Source organism: Vicugna pacos, chromosome 11 (genome assembly GCF_048564905.1).
Source record: "Vicugna pacos chromosome 11, VicPac4, whole genome shotgun sequence".
In the NCBI taxonomy this organism is placed as follows: Eukaryota; Metazoa; Chordata; class Mammalia; order Artiodactyla; family Camelidae; genus Vicugna; species Vicugna pacos.
This window is the reverse complement of record NC_132997.1, coordinates 75,732,271-75,753,230: the sequence shown is the minus strand read 5'-3', so window position 1 is coordinate 75,753,230 and position 20,960 is coordinate 75,732,271. Positions and strand designations below refer to the sequence as shown.

Genomic DNA, 20,960 nt, shown 5'->3' with positions numbered 1-20,960 from the left:
CCAGCATTTATCATTTGTGGACTTTTTAATAATGGCCATTCTGACTGATGATACCTCATTGTAGTTTTGATTTGCATTTCTCTGATAATTAGTGATATTGAGCATTTTTTCATGTGCCTATTGGCCGTTTGTATGTCTTCAATGGAGAATTGTTTGTTTAGGTCTTCTGCCCATTTCTTGCTGGATTTTTGTTGTTGTTGTTTATGTTTCAGGCATAAAGAATAGAAAGGACTGAAAGGCTGAAGGAAGAAAAAACTGATTTTTCTCTTACTGAAGTTTTGTCTTTTAATTTGGCCAGGGAAGTACCCCTAGTGATATGTGTCTGCAGCGTATTGACCAGAACTATGTTACATGGCCACCTCTTACTTCAAGAAAAACTCAGGAATTGTGTATTTTAGCTTTTCAGTCTCTATAGTAGAAGAAGGCAAAGGAGAAGAGATTGTGTTTAGGATTTGGGACAGCTAGTTAATAATGTCTGCCACATAACTTTCATAGATTATTGGAAGGATTCAGTGATACAGTGTGAAAAGATTTTATAGAGTGTAATTTAAATAAATGTAAATGACTTATTAGTCCTCTTGCTTTCTATTGATGCTCTTAAAAACTTGAATATATTCTTGACTTCATTCCAATTTTTAATTTAAGAATCAGAAAATCTACCGCTTACTTCCTGGCCAAGTGTCCTGAATACACACACTGGAACTATCACTGAGTCCTACAGCCTGAAGTACAGGAAATGACCTTCATAGTCACTATTATTAGGCAAAGTTGTATTATTTTCCCCCGTGGTAAAAGATGTTAAGAAAAGGCACCAGGAAGTAAATAAGTCCTGAAGGTGAGCTGAGAAGGGGAGTGGAGGAGTGAGAATTTTAAATGAGGTCAGAGAATGCTTAAGAAACAGAAGTCTCCAAAGAATTTGGAAATGACCAGAAAAACGTGTAGGATGTGTCACCTTCAGGTTTATTACTTCTCAATCTCTTTATTCTAATGAAAATGCTGGTAGTTTATAAAATTCTGTCATATTCGGTAAAACAGGACTTTGATGTGTATATGGTTTTTGTTTTGTTTCTGTTTTTTGCTGCCTGTCTTCTTTCTTTCTTTTTGTAGACATTGTTCGAAGTGATGTTGCCTTGGATAAACAGAAAGGCTGCAAGATTGCCCAGCACCCTGATGTTATGCTGGAGCTCCAACGGGAGAAGGCAGCTCAGATGCATCTGGTTCTTTTAAAGGAGCAATTCTCCAATACTTACAGTAATCTCATATTAACAGGTAAGGCTGTTGGAGTCAGCTGGAATCTTAGAGCACTGTAGATTGATGGTCTCCATCAGTTAGCAGCTTGATGCTTAGGAGGCACTAAAACGGGATTCAGATGAGCCTACATCTATCTGTCTCTACCCACCATATCCCTTTTTAAATTGTGATGACTCTTGTATTCATATAAAAATGTATTATATTTTGTAGATGTATTTTGGCTTGAGGTTATGGGCAATTCAGCATGTGTGTTCTCATAAGAGAGAACCAATGAAAACCTATTGAAGCCTTGTAAAAATATGACTTTTTAGATGTGTGCCAGTAGAGTTGAGAGAATTACTAAATTTGGTGTCTAAGAAGCAGCTATTTTCCTCTTTCTGTGTATGCCCTTTCTATGAACCCAGTGAATATAAAGATGAAATGTAAAAGAGATAATGATCCACAGGCAGAGCTGAGAATGTTCTATTCTTGGTGGAGTTTGAAAATATCTAGGGAATTTGATTTTCTTTTTAAGAGCAAAGAGGCTATGAGACTGAGCCACATGCCCTGACATTGTTGGTTTTAGAAGGGAAGTGAATATATGTGAGAGCTCAAAGGAGAAACTTTTTGCAGGGCTGCTGCAGACTTTGCTGGTAAAGGGCATGCAAGTTGTGTGCTTTTGTCAAGTTTTGGAAAAGAGTCTCATAGCAGACTCTAATGTAAGACTCATGAAGAACTTGAGATGAACTAAGAACAGTCCAAGTTAACTATTTTCTTACGGGCATGCAAGGCAGATCTGCATTATATTGATTCAAATAAACCTTAACAAATCGAAAGTGTGCACTTTCCCTTGTTTATGAATACTAAAAAAATAAAAGAGATGGAATGTTTGACAGGTTTTGAACATCTCACACTTATTTTTGTAAACTCCAAGTTAGGAAAATTTTAACTTTTTCTACAGGCTTCCTAGTATTTCACCAGGAATTGCTGAGTGGCAATCAGATTGTTTTGCTTTTGAAAAAACACAAGTCTCTTCCAACTTTTCATCTCATACCTGGTAGAAGTTCCAACAGCATAAGATGAAAGCCAGATTTAAATGTGGCTTTGGTGAACAGAGAAGAGGATTATGGATTTCATAAGTATAGGCCCCTTATAGGCCCTATTTTTTGTTCTCTGGTAGGTCATTAAGGAGGGAAAACTTAAAAGTGATTTATGTCTAGTAAATCCCAAATTGATTAGTGAAACTGTGTTCAAGTTTAGATGTTTGGGAAGAACAAATTTTTCTCCAAATTTCTTAAGTCTCAAGTGTACAAATGTATGTGTATTTCGTATTTTACAATTCAGTTATTGGAAATGAAATATTTTAAACTATTTTTATTCTAGTATTTTAAGGCATGTAATAGAAAGGTCAGAACCTGTGTTCTCTAATGTGGCATAGAAAGGGCTTAGGGTAATTCTAACCCTAAACTGTGCATCCAGAGTATGGCTTGAAGGCATATTATCTTTGAAAACACAAGTGCTCTATTGAGTTCAATGGAATCTTTTCTAATTCTCAGTAACATAATCCCTTTGGATGTTTATTCGCAGTTCAAACTGTTGGAATCAACATTGTCAACTTTTACCCTGACAACTTGCTTACTTTCTACTAAACAAACTTACCCTAGAGAAGAGCCTCTTTCCTGCTCTCACTTCTCCCAAGCTGCTTCAAAGAGTCCTCAGGCATTTTCCACATTTTTCACCCAAATGCCTGTGCAGAGGTGGTACCTTACTGCAGACAGAGCATTTGGTGTGCCCTGGTTTGTTTACATGAAAGTTCAAAAGGTTTTGGTTCCAGGTGTTGGGAAGAGAAGGAGTCATTTCATTTTAGCACCAATAGTAAAACTATTTTAATATCCTTTAACTAAGTCTTTGATTTTACACAGTGTGGTTTTCTAATTGTTATGAAGTTTAATCCTTGATTTCTTATATAAATTTTGAGAACATGGTTTCCAGACAGCTAAACATAATATTTAAACATAACTAAACTAACTTTTGTAAATATTTCCCTTTTCAGTGATGAATGTATGTTGGTAAGGAGGGTGAGGTTGAAGGGGCAGAGACCTCTCAGATGAAGTGACTTTCTTTACCAACATGTTCAGAACACCTACCCTCAGATTTCTGCTTGGTGGTGTTCCACTTATTTCTTGTAACTCTGGCATAATGTTTGAAGTATCTGCGATGAAAGTATTTATGTGGGAATAGGAGGAGGAAACTGGGTCTCCAAAATCTCAGAAAGATAACTTTTTCATGCTTCTGCTCTCCTCTCACCTTTCTCCCCAGTTATTTACAGAATTTCATATATATGGGTAGCAGTGAATCATAATTGTTTCCTGATCAGTTAGTGGTATAGTCTTTATTTTAAAATCAGGCAACTAAGGTCAAGTATAGGAAAAAATTTAAAAAGTGATTGAAATGTCAGTATAGTAAGAAATTAATAAAGTGATTGAAATGGCAACTATTAAAAGCATGTTAAAAATGATGGTTGTTGCCCTCCACCTCACAAGCAAGCCCTCATTCTTAGATCTTTAGTGATGTAACTGTCAGTGTTGAGGTGAGAGGCATGCCTGCATATTCTGCAGTCCAGCTCATGATCTCTCTTTAAACAGCCATCCCTCAGATGAGGGCAAATGATAATTTTAGCTTTGAGGGTCGTTTGAACATTTAATAAAAAAAGAAGCCAATTCTATAGTCTTAATGACAACCCAGTTAATGGAAACTAATAATTCTTTAATGCATATATCTTATTGAAGTAGTCCTCATTATATCATAGTTTTTAAAAAAGTGGATTGTATTTTTGCATGGTATTAAACATGTCTTAATATTTTAAAGTGAATGATTTACGTGATACTGGAAATAATGTTAGCCTCACCTAATCTAGTTGGTTTTTGACGTGAAGTCTAAGGTTATGGGAAGGTGATGGAGTAATTCCAGGAGAACATCAATGACAGAACTATTTTGAATATGTTGTACTTTTCCACACTGACTCACCAGCCTGTGCATGTAATCCTGTCCTGTAGCTTCTTGATTATGAGACTGTTAAATGTCACTGTGCATGTTGCTCAAGGAGTGATAAATGAGAGGGAGTTGGATAGGAGCCTTTAAAAAAAGAACAGGGATCATGTCTTCCAAATGTTTGTACTCTCATGAGTCTTAATGTGATAATGCTCTATAAGTTTGTTGAAAATGTTCTGCTGAGTACACAATGAATGGATTCACTCAAAGACTACTTTTTAAGGGTTAATTTTGACATCTATTAAATAACTTTTTATAGTTTCGAATTTATTTTTCTCTGCTCGCCTGGTGAAACCTCCTCCACCCCTTGAGGTATTACATATTGAAGTTTTGTGGCAAATACGTGTACTATAATCAAATGAAAAACAGAAAATAAAAAGTTCAAAGTTAGCCTTAAGGGACAATACATTTTCTAGGATTTTGTTTAGAACATAAACTCCTGGAGGGCAAGGAATATCATATTTGTGCAGCATTCTGCACAGTACGTAGAACATAGTGAATGATTCTGAAGTGAAGTCAACTTCTAAAAAATTTATTTGTGCTGTGAAGTCATCTAGTCAACTCTGTATTTCCAGGCAACCTGAACTGTGGTCATTATAAATGGACAGCATTACTCAAGATGCTTTCCAAAATTCCTTCATGAGGACTCTTGTCATTTTATTGGCTGTTACTTTTGGTTTTGTACCTCTTATTTCAGTCATTGGATTCCAAAGTAGACTGGAATTCCTGTGGTTGGCTTACTTTATTACTGTGGCAAATAAATTGAACAAAAGAGGCTCATTTCCCTGTTGGGGCCAATTCTTCTAACGTCAGTTGGGCAAAGGGCTCAAATCAGTGGGATGAGAACTGCTCTCTCAGTTCTCACAAACCTTAATGCTCAGAGGACTATATCCAGGTCTGTTTAATTATTTGCATTCTATTCTATAGTATTGACTATAACATACTTTATTTTACCATTTCCCTATTAATGTATATTAATTTATATACATGTTGATGCATTTATTTCTGTAGAGTAGATTTCTGAAAGGGGATGTCTAGATCAAAAGGTATGTATTTTTAAATTTTATAAATTCAGGTTTATTGAAGTATAATTTACATTATAATATAAATACATTTTGACAAATTAATATACTATAGAGTCATATAACTATCATTGCATCAAGATATAGAACATTTCTGTCACTCTAAAAATTCTCATCTCCCTTTGCAGTTCCTTTCCAAACTTCCAGTCCTTAGCTGTGTCTGATCTGATTTTTGTACCTAAATGTCATATCAGTGGAATAATAAAGTGGTTGTGTGTGTCTGATTTCTTTCACTTAGCTTGATTTTTTTTTGAGATTTCATCTTGTTGTATATATTGGCAGTTGATTTCTTTTTATTGGTGAGTAATATTTCATGTTATGAATATCCTACAATTTATTTATACATTCATCTGTTGATGGATGTTTGGTTTATTTCTAGTTTTTGATGATTATGAATAAAGCCACTGTAAACATTTGTTTTCAGATCTTTGTGTTGACACATGTTTTCATGTCTCTTAGGGAGGTACCTGGAAGTGGGATTGCTTGATTTTATGGTGCCCATTTAACTTTTATAAGAAACTGTCGGACTGTTTTCCAAAGTGATTGTACTGTCTTGCATTCCACCAACAGTGGATATGAGTTCTAGATACTCCGTGTTCTTGCCACCAATTACTGTTGTCTGTCTTTTAAATTTTAGCTCTTCTAATGAATATGTAGTAGTATCTTGTGGTTTTTATATTTGCAATTTACCTCATGGCTAATGACACTGATCATCTCTTCATGTGCTTATTTGCCATCTGTATATCTTCTTTGGTGAAGTGTCTGTTCAAGACTTTTGCCCATTTAAAAAAAAATTAATGAGTTTTGTTTTCTTGATGTTAACTTTTGAGAGTTTTGTATATGTTTTGGGCTATAAGTCCTTTATTAGATATGTGATTTGCAAACATTTTTTCCTCTCTGACTTGTCTTTTTATTTTTTAACACTTTTTTAAGAAGAGACAGTACCCCCAAACTTAATTTTGATGAGGTCCACTTTATGAATTTTTCTTTTATGGTTTGCATTTAAAATTTTAATGCATCTTGCCAGATAATTTTCAGAGAAGATTATAGAAATTTCCATTCCTACTAGCTGTGTCTGAGAGCAGTTATTTGCTAGCATTCTCATTAGCACTGGATATTAGTGCTCTTTTCAAGCTTTTCCAGTTTAACAGGTGAAAAATATTATCTCATTGTTGGAATTTTCTGACCATATCAGAGCAAGTATACTTTCACATATTTATTAGTGATTTGCATTTTATGTTTTGTGAATAACCTATTCATATTCTTTGCCTTAAAAAATTGGATGTTAATCTGTTTCTTATCAGTTTGTAAGTGCTCTTTGTGAAATCAGGAGCATTAATCCTTTGTCATATGTATTGCAAACCGTTTGCCTCCCTGGATGTCATTTATTTTTTGACTCTGTTTTTAATTTAGAGCTTTAATCTTTTACTATGACTGGAATTTATGTTTATATATAGTGTGATGTAAGCACATAACGTTGTTTTCTTCCAAGTAGCTAGCCAGCTTTGTGTACACTGTTTTTTAAAAATAAAACATTCTTTTGCCACTGAATTGAGACATCATATATGTTACATATTATACTCCCACATATATTTGTACCTGTTTCTGAACTCTTCTGTCATTTTTCTATTTATTTCTGTGCCAATGCTATACTGTTTTCCTATCTGAAAAGGAATCTTATTAATCTTCGTTTTGCTTTTCCAGGGTTTTTACAGCTGTTCTCATAAAATTACTTTTTGAAATGATCTTTCATTTTCTCTAATTAAAGAAAATTCATCATTGGATTTTGATTGGAATTACATTCATTCTATATCCTAATTTGGGAAGGATTGATATTTTTCTGATGTTGTTTTCCACTTAAGAACATGGTATATCTTTCTACTTGTTCAGTTCTTGTTTTATGTTGTTTGATAATATTTTATAATTTTTATATACTTTCTTTTTAAATTTATTCTTTAATATGTTATGCTTTGTTGATGTTAAGAGTGAATTTCTTTCTCTTTATGAACTTATTTCCAGTGTAGAAAGAAGCTGTTGATCAAAGACAAAGGTAGATTTGTCCTTTTCCTAAACTTTTTCCAATTATTTTCCTTTTAATTTCTAAAAACCTCCCCAGAATATTGAAAAACAGTGGTGATAGCTGCTTATCACATGATTTTAATGAAAATGACTTCACTGTTTCACGTGCATAAATATCTAAATAATTATCCACTAAAATTAATCCCTTGAAAGTCAAAATATATTTTTTCAAAATGCAAGTGACTTTATTATTATTTATGATTATAATAGAGGAAAATATTTTTATCAACATTCTTCTAGACATCTATCCATATACACATATCATAAATGTATAGGAAGCACATAATTTTATACAAACCAATTTTATACAATATACATGCCTATTATTTCATAGCATCCTTTTAAAAAATATTTTGTAGACATCTTTCTATATCAAAGAATATGGGTTCATATTCTTTGATGGCTCCATTAGAATTCTGTTATTGTATGGATATATCATAATTGTTTAACTGATCTACTGATAGGCATCATGGTTGTCTCTAATTTTTAATGATTATAAATAATTTTGTGATGAATATCATTGCATATATATCTTTGTACAATTCCTTTAAGTTAGTGCTATGTCAAAGGAATGCACATTTAAAATTTTGATGCGTTTAGCATTTGCTCATGCTAATTATTTTCTGTTCTTTTATCTGTGTTAGTGTAATAGACAGTTATTGGTATGGCATTGTTTTTAATTATATTTCTTTGATTACTAGTGAGATTAATGATTTTTTTTACATTCTTTGCCATTTTTGTTTGTTCTGTGAATTGTACATTTCTTTAGCCTATATTTTATTGAGTTGTTAGTCAATCTTTAATTGACATATAAGGTCATTTTATATAGTAAGGATAGTAATCTTTTGTCATGTATATTGCCAAAAAATATATTCTTGGGCCTTCAAAATTTGTCTTTGTTGTATGTGTAGTTTAGTAGTTTTTCAAGTTTTTTTTTTCTCTCTCCCTGGGATTGTCTCTACTCTGCCCTACTCCAGAACCAGGTTTTATAGTGGTGTTTGATTCGGCTGTATGTTTATATTTAGGATGCTGTACATCCAAGTCCCTGGGCCACAAAACCTGCCTGAGTTCTGAGTGTCCTGTAATCCCTTTCACCCCTTCTCCCTGCCACTTCCCATCAACTGTTGCTTCTGGCAGTAGGACAACTGTGTATTTCTTTTCCCCCCCATTTAATGAATCTGGCTCTGGTCCTCCATCTCTCCCAGAGCACTTTTCATTGTCTCTTAGCAGTCAAACTACTGGCTGCCACTGTGACAGCGATGAGGGTGGCAGGTTTGGAGCAGGAGACTCCTTTATTTTTAGTTTTTAATTAAAAAATTTATATATTTGTATTTATTTTTTAACTGTGTTTTTGTTTTTGTTTGTTTTGTTTTTTGGAGGGAGGTAATTAGGTTTATTTATTTTTACTTCTTAACGGAAGTACTGGGGATTGAACCCAGGACCTCGTGCGTGGTCCTTTAGTTATGACAATCAGGGAAGACCTCTCTTAGCTAAGACTTTGTAGCTTTGTAATCAAGCATTAGTATGTTCTAAGCCTCAGTGTCCCCATCATCAATAGGTGAGCAGTAATATATGCATTGCTTTTCTCTTGGTTTATTTTTGGGAATCCTTGTCTCAGAGTGTGTCACAACTAGAAGAATAATGTTCTTGTATTTGAATAATAAGAGAATGGTGTGAAAATACTTCATTGTAAGAGATTTGTTTCATCTCTTTATAAATGAAATAATCATAGTGGATCCTTGATGCAGAAATGTACAAGTGGTTGGTCAGGTTTTAATTCTACCCAGTGTGTTGATTCAACATGTGAGTTTTGGAGTCAGTCTGAGTTTGACTCTAGAACAGCCACTTAACTAGCTCTCTTACCTTGGGAAGTTTTTTTTCCTCTCTAACTTTAATTTCCTAAGGTGATCATATCTTACATACGTCAGAGAATTGTTTGAGGTTTAAATGAGGTTTTGTATGTAATGCTTTAGCACACTGCCTGGCACACAGTAAATATTCAATAAATATTAGATTTTATTATTGTGATTATTCCTACTTACTTTCAAATGCAAATATTACTCTTGGGTAGCTCAGTTTCTATTTTGGTACTGAAATCTCTCTGCTTTAGAACCTTAATTGACCCAGTGTAGTAAGATAAAAACGATCAGAAACAGTTTTGAACTCTGCTGTTAACTTGTGTTAATTTCATGATATATCTCCGTATCACTCTGAACCTTAGATTTTGCAATTATCTAGGATGTGTGTAAGAATTAGTAAAATAAAGTACAAGTCACTAAGTCCCCTGGAAAATAAAGGTCTAGAAATAAGTCATGTGGGAAGTACTATTCAAAAAATTTTTTCAAGCATTTTGAGTTCCTTGAAGGAGTGATACTGAGTAGATGAATGTTAGTTGGTATTAGAATTCTTCCTGAATACCCTAAAATGAAGCTCTGAAGCTGAATAGAACATAAATTAGAGGTATCTTCCAATGCTATTATCAAAATAATGAAATGTCTGCATGAAAGTCAGTGTCCATTCACAAGTGCACAGTCATGAGGTTGAAAGCCCATGACTAGAAGTTCCCTTTGTTCCCCTTTTCTCCAACTGCTTTATGGTTTTAACTACAAAGATATACACTCTGTTAACTGTAAGTCCTTTATGAGCCATCATCACATAGTGAAAAAATTTTTTACAAACTCAATTCTTATTATTATATTCAACAGATATAAAATTACATTTTGATAAATATGATCAGAAAAAAAGTAACAGGAGAAAAGGATATAAATGCAAAAACTGTTCATTTTGTACATTAAACACTTATATTGGCAATAGTATAGTGCTCATGTTCTGCTTCTCTCAAAATTAAACTTGGGAGCGTTGATTGATTGATTTCTGTACCAAGTTGATGGAATCTTTTTCTCTTTATGAATCACAGAATGAATTTCTTTGTTTTTAGGAATCTTTGTGTTAGGAGACCTGGGGAGATGATTATTGGGTCTTGCTTTTCATCCAGACTCTGTAAAAGATGATATAGGAAGGAGTTCTTTGAATTCATTTCAACTTAGCTCTCTTGTTTTCTCACTATGAGATGCAGTTTCTCAGTTTCTTCATTTAAGCTGATGGCATCAGATAAAAACATAACTGAATAAAAGCAATTTTTTGGGCAGTGAATTGAGTGTAGACAGCCCTCTGCAAGTCTGGTTGAACCCAACTGTGGATTTTAGAGTATTTAGGTCAGTGGTCTCTAAGGTCCAGGTGGGTGTGGGAGAGGGTATATAAGCACTCTAGGAGATGTGGAAGGAAATCCATTGAGTGGAGGAGTTTTGCTGGTAATTAATTACACAGTCATCTTGTCAGAAGATGATTAGTTTTGTATATTTTTTATTTAATCTGAGAATAGGGTGGGTGTTTTCACAATTGGGAGGAACTGACAGTGTACCATCATCTGTTAGATTGTTTTAGTGTATTTTAACATATTGCAGTTCACATGTGCACAGCTAAGTGGATTTAAAGGGATTTTTGAAAAGAAACTGGATTAAATATAGTTCTAATAATGCCAGCACAAAGGACCAGCAAGAAGATTTAAAAACTGACAGTTCATCTTTCAGTATGCAATCTTTGTCAGCTACATAATGCAGTAAAAATAATACGACAAGATGTCCAAAAAAGTCTGAATTATCAAGACTATTTGAAAATTGAATTTACATATGTTATTTTTAGCAATGTGTCTTCTTGAAAGTTTCTGTAATACCCAGACATTCTTATTCATACTGTTTTTAAAATAGGAGCAAAAGGTTTTTTGAACTATTATAAAAAATAAATACAATTTAAAAATATTGCTGATTAATTTAAAATTTCTTTGACCTATGTTTTACAATGTAACTAAAATGTTACTGCAATAGATGCATGTGTAATATATGTTACATATATTTAATTTTATATTATATATGGATGAATTATAATTAAAAATATTTTACTGATATGCAATCAAAAAAGTTTAGAGACCAGCAACCTGTGAAGTCCTGTGTTCCTCAAAGCAGCATAGGAGAGTAGATATGAGCAGGAACTTTAGGGCTTAACACACCTAGGTTTTGATCCTGTACTTACCATGTACTAGTTGTGTGGACTAGAGCAAACTACTTAATTTCATTCCCATTGGTAAAATAGAGGATATATTGCATGGTTTGTGAGGACTAGATTAACTAATGTTATGAAGTGCTTAATACAAAGTCATAGATACACTCAATGAATGTTAGCTATTTTTGTTGTTATTGTTTTAATTATTATATTATTAGTAATAAAGAGATTGTCCTCTTGGCAGTCTTCCATAAATAAGCTCATGTGTCAGGTACTATCACAATGCAAAGTGAGAAAGAACTAAGTATATTACTAAAGAAGTTAAGTCCTTAAACTTCATGATTGTTGTCAGAAGTAAAGTATTCTATGCATCTGTTTTGGGAGTGTATGTGTGTGTGTAAGGGTCTAGGCTTTGGAGAAAGTGCAGAGTTTATTGTAGAGATTATAGGGGCAAGAGCACAGGAACACACTTGCTCACTTGCCACACTTCTCCCTCAGAGCAACTCTTGTCTCTGTTAGGGTTCTGAAGAGGAGAAATGCGACTGTCCTACAATTTCCTTAGTCTTTGGCCCATTTCCTTTGAATGTAATGGTTTAGCTGTTACAGGTTACCTGTTCCTTTTCTTAGTATGAAGGAAAGTTTCAGATTTGCAGATAAAGCTTCACACATAATCTGGTAAGTGTGGGAAAGTATGGTAGGAAGTGATAAATTTTACTATGCATTGGGGAAAAATAATTTTGTTCATTTGAAAAGACGTTTGATTCTCCTGTGGCTTATGATGTAAAATATATCAGTGTTACAGTGATTGATGGTTAATGTATTAGGGAGAAATGTTTGGAGTTGAGAGATCTGGATTTCAATTTTACCATTTGCTTGGGGCAAGCTTCAGCTTCCTCATTCATAAATTTGGAATCACAGTATCTGCCTTTTGTCAATATTCTTTCAGCTCACATCTGAGAACCTGTCATATGCTAGCACTATGCTAACCACTAGGGATATGTAGATGATAAGACTTGATTTGATCCCAGCCTTCCATGAAAATGTAGTCCAGTAAGGAGATAAACATGCAAACAATTGTAGCTCACTGTATTTAGGGCTATATTAGGAGAATAAGAGTCTGAGTTGACTTAAGGGAATCAGAGAGGCCTTTATGAAGTAAATGGTGCTAATGATCTCTTAAGTTTCCTATTCTTACATTTAAATGGTGCTAATGATCTCTTAAGTTTCCTATTCTTACATTAAAATTCTGATTAGCATGTGTTTCAGAAATTAAGGACTGTTTGGCAAACTAAAAAGGGTAGATATAGGAGGAGTTTTCTTCAGATTTGTTGGTAGCTTCTGATGCTTTCAAATAAAAAAATTACACATAAGTCCTATCTTTTTTGTACACTAAGATTAGAGATATTATAGATAGGTACCTGCAGAAGTCATTTGGAATTAGAATTGTTGAGCAACCTGGAAGATCTCAATTTTTCTTCCTTGTTTTTTCTCATCTCTTTCTTTTGCTTGTATGAGGATATACATTAAGGCCTCACCCTCTGATTTCTTCCTTTAGGTTTTAATCCACCCTTATGGCTTGAACTGTCAATAGAGGTGGGACTGATTTTGTGGAATCTATAGCTTATAGAATTTTATTTGCCTTTATAAGGCAAATAATACAAAATTTTAAACTCCAAATCACCCACAAAAGTTTATATGGAAAGGCAGGAGACCCAGAATAGCCAACATAATACTGAGGAAGAACAAAGTTGGAGGATAGATATTACCTAACTTCAAGATGTACTGTAAAGCTACAGTAATCAAGATAATGTAGTATTGGTGAAAGAATAGACGAATTAGATAATGAGATGGAATAGACAGCCCAGAAACAGACCCATGTAAATATAGTCAGCTGATCATTGACAAAGAGGAAAGGCAATTCAATGGAGAATTGAATTCCATTTCAGTTCTTTTCAATATGTTGTGCTGGAAAAACTGGACATCCATAAAAAAAAAAGGAGAAAGAAATAGAAACAGATCTTTCACCTTTCACAAAAGTTAACTCCAAGTGAATCATAGACCTAACTTAAAATACTAAACTATGAAACTTCTAGAAGATAACATAGAAAAAAAATCTAGGTGACCTTGGATTTGATGATGAGTTTTCAGCTATAACATTAAAAGCATGATCCATGAAATGAAAAATTGGAAGTCGTACTTTGTTAAAAACTTCTTCTCTTTGAAAAATACTGTTAAGATAATGACTACATTGGTTCAGAAATACTCTGAATTCTTAATTTTTAATTAGGACTAATATAAAATGTTATTTTTGATTTGTCAAAAAATTATCCTTCCCATTCTCTATGCATACACTGTGGTATGTATTTCAAAAGTGAAATTGCTGAGCCTCCAAAGATATTATTAGAAAATTCTGTTTTATGAAAGGGAAAATGACTAATAGTGAAGATTTGAAGGAAGCTTTATGAATCTTTTTGGTAATTTTAATAGATTTTTTTTTTGGGCTTCCTAATCCATTAATAAAGGAAAAATGGAATAAAAATGTAATTTTTCTTGTCATCAGAATTTAAGTAAAATGTTTATTTTATCCAGTAAAAGCTTTATTTTCAATCACCAATTTCTATTTGCCCTGAACATATTTTCTCAAGATTACTATTTTCTCAATTCATTTTGTGAAAATAGGACTGTATACATTCTTGTATAGATGAGTCTTACTCCTCCATAAATCTTCCCCTTTCCAATGCATTGAAGTCATATTTTATGTTGGAAGGAGGGAGGATGCTTATTATTACATACTCCTAAAGCAAAGAGGACATGGTATACCTGTCAAAGGTACACACCCTGAGGAGCAATTACCACATTTGTGCTGAGGCTGCTGCTCTCTTCTCTTCAGAGAGGAATTTGCGCTAAAGAGCTGACCAGGAGCTGAGAATGCGATCTCCTTTTCAGGTGGTCCTAGTTCAAAGTATATGTGCTAAACAGAAAACAGTACAGGAAGCTAATGCTATGCCTTTTTCTTTTAAAATATCTTCAAGATTATGTTCTCTTAGGAGAAAAATCCCCAAACTAACATCCTTGTGTCTTTGAGTTGGATAATTCTATTTATGATGTTTAAGAGATGTTTGCTTATGACATAAACTCATTTGCTACCATATGATTTCTGGAGAACAAATTGGTCTACCTTTCTTAAATATTTTTAAAACTATTTATTGAATTAAAGTTGACTTACAATATTATATTAATGTCAGAATTCACAACATAGTGATTCTATATTTTTATAGATTACACATCATATAAAGTTGTTATAAAATATTAGCTGTACTCCCTGCACTGTACAATACATCCCTGTGAGTTACTCATTTTATAACTACTAGTTTGTACCTCTTTATCTCCTTCACCTATGTCACCCATCCCTCTGCCCCTCTGCCCTATAGTAACCACTAGTTTGTTCTCTGTATCTGTGAGTCTGTTTTTGTTTTGTTGTATTTGTTCTTTTGGTTTTGTTTTTAGATTCCACATATAAGTGATAACATATAGTACTTGCCTTTTCTGTCTGACTTATTTCACTAAGCATAATACTCTCCAGGTCCATCCATGTTGTTGCAAATGACAAGATTTCTTTTTTTTTTAATGACTGAATAATATTCCATTGTGTAGGTATATCACACTTTCTTTATCCATTTATCTGTTGATAGGCACTTAGGTTGCTTCTATATCTTAGCTATGGTAAGTAATGCTGTTATGAACATCAGGATGCATATATATCTTTTCAAATTAGTGTTTTTCTTTTCTTCAGATAAATACCCAAGGGTGGGATTGCTGGATTATATTAAAGATTTTTTATCCACATTTCCCCCTGTACTTGTCATATCACTCTCTCCAGAATTCTTTTTCCTCCATGTGAGTATGTTAACAGAACCTGATTTTCATGGGACCATACACAACCAGTCTCATCCAGTACTGATGTTTACTTCTATTTTTTCTAACTTAATTGTCTTATCTGTGATGAATCCATTTTTTTTTTTTCGTGTGCTGGTAATACTCAGCCTAGTGTATGGAAACATTTTTTTTTATGTCATCTTCAGACTTTTTTGTAGATTAAGTGAATGGAAGAGAAGAATAGAGCCCATACTTGTTATGGAGGCAAAACACATTCTGGAGTATTTGGGGGATACTGAATGCTGCCACTTTTATTTTTCTCTTGAGAAGAAGAGGCAATAAAAGTCAGGCCCTGGCATAAGAACTTCCTGTTTAACCTTATCATTCCATTGTTGGAGTCATTGCATTTTCAGCTGTGAAATAATCCATTATACCCTGTGCCAGTTGGGAATGACTCTTTTGTTTGCCTGGCTATAGTCATCATTTCAGCATTTAGTCCTCTAGGCAAGAATTCCAAGAGACTCATAAAAAGCTATCCAGATAAGCATTTTTTCCAAATTAAATATAAGTTTACAGCTGGGAGTATTATTAGGAATCAGATCCAACCCTGGCATGTTATAGGTGGATAAACTGAGGCTACTTAATTAAGGTTACATAGTTGCCTAGGTGGGACTAAAATCCAGGCTTTGGATTTTTAGGTTCATTTCTCTTGCCACTACACTTCAAATGCTTTCTCTCTCAGAAATTAAATAACTGCTGTCTAATTGGAAAAGACACAATTAAAGAATATTTCACATATGTAATACAAAATTTTTACTGAGGTGCTGCTCTAATGCAGAGGCAGGTACTTGCAATATGGAGGTAAATATGTCAGTGTTTCAGCCACAGATGAGCCAACCGTCTGTTAGTGCAATTGGGAAATCTGTGGCAACACAAGGAGGTTAAGTGCTCCACTCTCACATGTGGGGATCCAGAGTACCATTGCCTGGGAAATAGGGAAATACTTCATTTTACCTGAGTCTTGAAGGAATAATATGAATTGAAAATGCATGAGAGGGTGCAGTTTAATTTTATTGAAAATGTGACACAATTTAGCCATTTGTGGCCTACTTAGGCTTCCAAGACCCTGTGGTAAAGACATCACTTACAAGAGCATCCAGTTTAAGAAATCACTTCACACTAAGAGGATTAAAGCTACAGGATAAATCCAAGAGGGACTTTGAAATTCTCTTTAGGTCATTTATTTTTGGTGGCTGGGTGGTAGTTGCCAATATGTAATGATTAGGTTTTAGTCATAGATAATGGAGGAAAAAAATCTGTTTTATGTTTGTATTTTTAAAAAAATTATAATTGTTTATCTAGGTGCTAATATAAATTAGCCATGAAATATTATATAGAGAGAAATTAGAAGAGGTTTCTAAATAGGGGCATACTGTGTTACTAAAATAAACTTTTTTTCCCCTTTAAACAGTGTCTCCTCTTTTTCTTGTAGCTTGCTGCAAATCACTTTCAGTATACCCTCTCTTTTAGTCTGACGTTACAAAATCTGTGGTTAATACTTTTTTGCTAATCAATCTGAACACAATAAGCTTTTAACAGACTCTCAAATCCTCTTAGCACAAGTCTGTTTTCCAACTGCCTAGTTTTGTGTTAACTGTATTTCCTTGTTCTCAAGTGTTTCCTGTCTTGTAGCTCAAAATGACAGTATCTTCTTTTAACTTTTTAGTAGCTCTCAACTGTTTCTTAAAGAGGAGATATAGAATGTTATTGTCTAGTTCAGCTATTAATTAATCATTCATCTAGAGAGGAATATAGCCTGTTTTCATTTTACACGAGTAACATCTATATTTTATGTCTTCTTTGAAAAAGCAAAATAAATTTAAGCTGCTAAGAGGTCTCCTTATCGTTAGTTCTATCTTGCTTCTTGATGGAATATTAATATTTATTGAAGGTTAGTGAGATGCCCACTTAAGATGAGTCCAGTAAATACTTAGTGTTCACTTTGTTACCCTTTCTGATTCCAAGAAAACCAGACAAGCTAAGTATGCAAGTCTCTGGGAGATACAGAGACTTTTTGTTGAATTTTCATTCAGAAGCTATTACATTGGCGTTCCATTACAACGCCAATAATATGCTGTTGGGATTCTGAGTAGTTTTTTATCAGTCATTTATTAACTGAAAATCAAATGTATAAAAGGTGCAATGCTAGGAGCTATGGAGAAAAAGAAGTTAAATATATATTCTTGATTTCCAGGGTAGCTAATTCAAACTGTCAAATATAGATCTAAGAATAAATGCCAATATAAAAATATCATTAAAAATGACAAAGTTAATAGGAAATGTGAAATTAAATTGTTACAATTTATGCTTAGCATTTGTTGAGGTACAGGAGAACATGGTTCTTTTGGGAAAGGAATTTATGGGGAGAGCATTAACTCATTTTCTAACTTAGCTGAGAAATGATAGGGGCTAGAAAACCATTGGCAGAAAAGTTTTTAAAAATTGCGATGTCAGTATAGAAACTGATTATTATATAAAGATAAAGTTAACCTTTCAGAACTAGTGGGTCTGTTTAAAGGAAAGTTTAAATATTCTGTTTTGGAAGATGCCTAGACTACTATCAGATTAATGTCAGAGAAAAGGACATGTTCTAGAACAATTAATGAAGAGTAGCATATTCTTAATATGTAGGAGTCAGAAAGGCCAGAGGACTAGAATTCTGGCATTAACATCAACAATGGGGCTTTGGAAAGTAAATTCTTTAAGCCTCAGCTTCCTCAGCTATAATTGGGGATAATAATAGTATTTCTTTCAGAGGGTATTGTGAGGATTAAGTAATAAATATACTTAGGACTTAGCACAGTGCCTAGTTCATAGTAAAGCTCTCACGGAAATGGCAACCATTATAAATATTATATAACCAAAGCTTAGGAAAAATAGAAGGGGTTTAAAATATAATAATATTATTTTAAAACTTTTGCAATGTTTTCTCTTATACTAAAATCAAAATTGCTCTTCTTATACAAGTTCATGAGAACCTTAGTACTTTAGTTAGCTGGTACAGGTTAAAAAAAAATGGTTGGTGAGAGAGGAAATCAAGATGGTACAGTAGGAGGATGCTGAGTTTACCACCCCCAACAAATGCATCAAAAATACATCTACATGTGGAGAGATTCTCACTTTAAACAAACTGGAGACTGGTAGACAGACTCTTATATAACCAAAGCTGTAAAGAAAGATCCATACAGAGTTGGTTAGGCAGGAATGGGAAGCAGTCACGTTGAGACATGCACCCCTAGGAGAGGACATGGAAAATGAGGGGATTACATGGGCTTGGAGAACTCCCTGGGGAGTGAATGGTTTGAACCCTATGTTGAACACAGCAGCCATGTGGTCCGACACTGGGAAGATGAGGTTGGAGGCCAGTAGGACTAACAGGAAGGCTGTAAGAAGCCTAGACTGGTAAAGAGCATGCACTTGCTTGCCTTCTGGGAACAAGGTGGAGGAAGCAGATTGAAACAGCCCAGGATTCTGGAAAGTTTCCCACCACTGCCCTAGGGCATGCTCCAGCCTATGCTAAATGCCTGCTCTGGTCCCTCTAGCTCCAGCCTAGCTCCCCATTAGGGTGAAGGCTGCTGTTGCTGAAGAGAATGTGCCATTGAGGGGTATGGAGCCAGCTCTGACCCAGCCCTGCAATTGAGCAGGTGAGGGTGTTCCTTACTGCTATTTATGGAGGCAGCAGATTGGGAGTGGTCTGGAGCTCTGACTATTGTGCTGGGACTGCCGCAGCATGTGCTCCAGCCTGCACCAGATGCCCATGCCAGGTTCTTTTGCTCCAGTGCTGCTCCACTCTGGGGTGAAGATACATTGCTGGGAGGGGGAATAGTACAACTTAGAGGATACAGAATCAGCTCAGGCTCCATCTTCATGTCTCTGCTTCAGCACCTTGGGACCCAGCCCCACCCCTGATATGATTTTAATGGCCAGGGGGCATAAGACAAGCCCAGCTCATGCCTGGATTTGGCTCTAGCCCCTCCATCTTCAGCCTCACCTCCCATCAAAGTGATAACTGCCAGCATCCTTGGAGGAAGACATGACCCATCCTCGCTTCAGATCTAGCTCTCCCTCAAAAGCCACTGAGCACATGTAGACTGATTAGAGATGCTTCCACAAGGACATGCCTGTAAGACCAGGATAAGTAACTGTCTCACCTAATTTATTAGAGGAAGAGAAAGTTAAGCAAACTTACAAGATAGGAATTTGTTTCAAATGAAAGAATAAGAAAAAAAAAACAACCCTGAAAAAAGAGCTAATGAGGCAGAGACAAATAATTTACTGGATAAAGAGTTCAAAGTAATAAGAATGCTAAGTGAATTAGGGAAAAGGATAGTGGGAGTTTTCACAAGGAATTAGAAAATATAAAAAAGAACCAGTTAGGGCTGGTTCAATACAGTAACTGAATACAATACAATAACTGAAATGGAAAACAGACTTGAGGAAATTAACAGCAGACTATGTGATACCAAAGAACATATATGTGATCTGAAAGACAGAATAATGGAAATCACCCAATTATATCAACAAAAAGAAAAACAAATTAAAAAAAAAAAACAAGAACAGTTTAAGGGACCTCTAAGACATCATGTGTAGTAAAATTTACATTTTAAGGGTCCCAGAAAAAGAGAGAGAGAAAAGGGTCAAAAATGCATTTGGGTAATTTGATAAGGATCTCATTAAACCTGTAGATTGCTTTGGGTACTATAACCATTTTAACAATATTAATTCTTCCAATCCAAGAGCATGGGATATTTATTTCTTTGAATCATCTTTGTTTTCCTTTATCACTGTTTTATAGTTCTCAGCTTATAAGTCTTTCACCTCCTTGGTCACATTTATTCCTAAGTATTTTATCTTTTTAATACAATTTTAAAAGAGACTTTTTTTTTTGCTTTCCTTTTCTGGTATTTCATTGTTAATGTAAAGAAGTGAAACAGGTTTCTGTACTTAAGTGACTATCAGTTTAAAACAAGTAGATATAGATATAGGTCCACATATATGAACCCCATAGTATCCACAAATCAAAAACCTACGATACACAAAAACTAGAGGGAAAGGAGCACAAGCATAACACTAAAGAAAATCAACAAAACACAGAATATATCAGTAATCACTTTAAATGTTAATGATACTCCAATCAAAAGATAGACTGGCTGATTAAAAAAAAAAAGCCCATCTATATGTTGCTTATAAGAGACTCACTTCAGAGCTAAAGGCACACATAGGTTGAAAGTGAGGGGATTGAAAAAGATATTTCATGCAAATAGAAGTGACAAGAAAGTGAGGGTGCAACACTTATATCAGACAAAGTAGACTCTAAAACAAAGTCTATAACAAAAGACAAAGAAGGGCGGTATAATAATAATGAGATCAATACAAGAAGAGGATACTATCCTGGTTAACATGTACCCAATATGGGAGCACCTAAATATATAAAGCAGATATTAACAGATGTAAAGAGAGAAGTTGACAATAATTCAATAATAATAGGGAACTTTAACACCCCACTTACATCAATGGACAAAT

The 20,960-nt window shown here is 34.3% G+C and overlaps 1 protein-coding gene across 2 annotated transcripts in view; it reads left to right on the top strand.

Annotated features, from left to right (window-relative positions):
* Nucleotides 1-20,960, top strand: part of HPSE2 (heparanase 2 (inactive)) — a 569,659-nt gene that overhangs the window by 69,017 nt on the left and 479,682 nt on the right. For both annotated transcript variants that reach the window (XM_006210536.4, XM_015244637.3), the window contains exon 3: nucleotides 1,108-1,269. In XM_006210536.4, coding sequence (XP_006210598.1) covers nucleotides 1,108-1,269 — 162 coding nt within the window. The remainder of the gene's footprint in view (nucleotides 1-1,107; nucleotides 1,270-20,960) is intronic.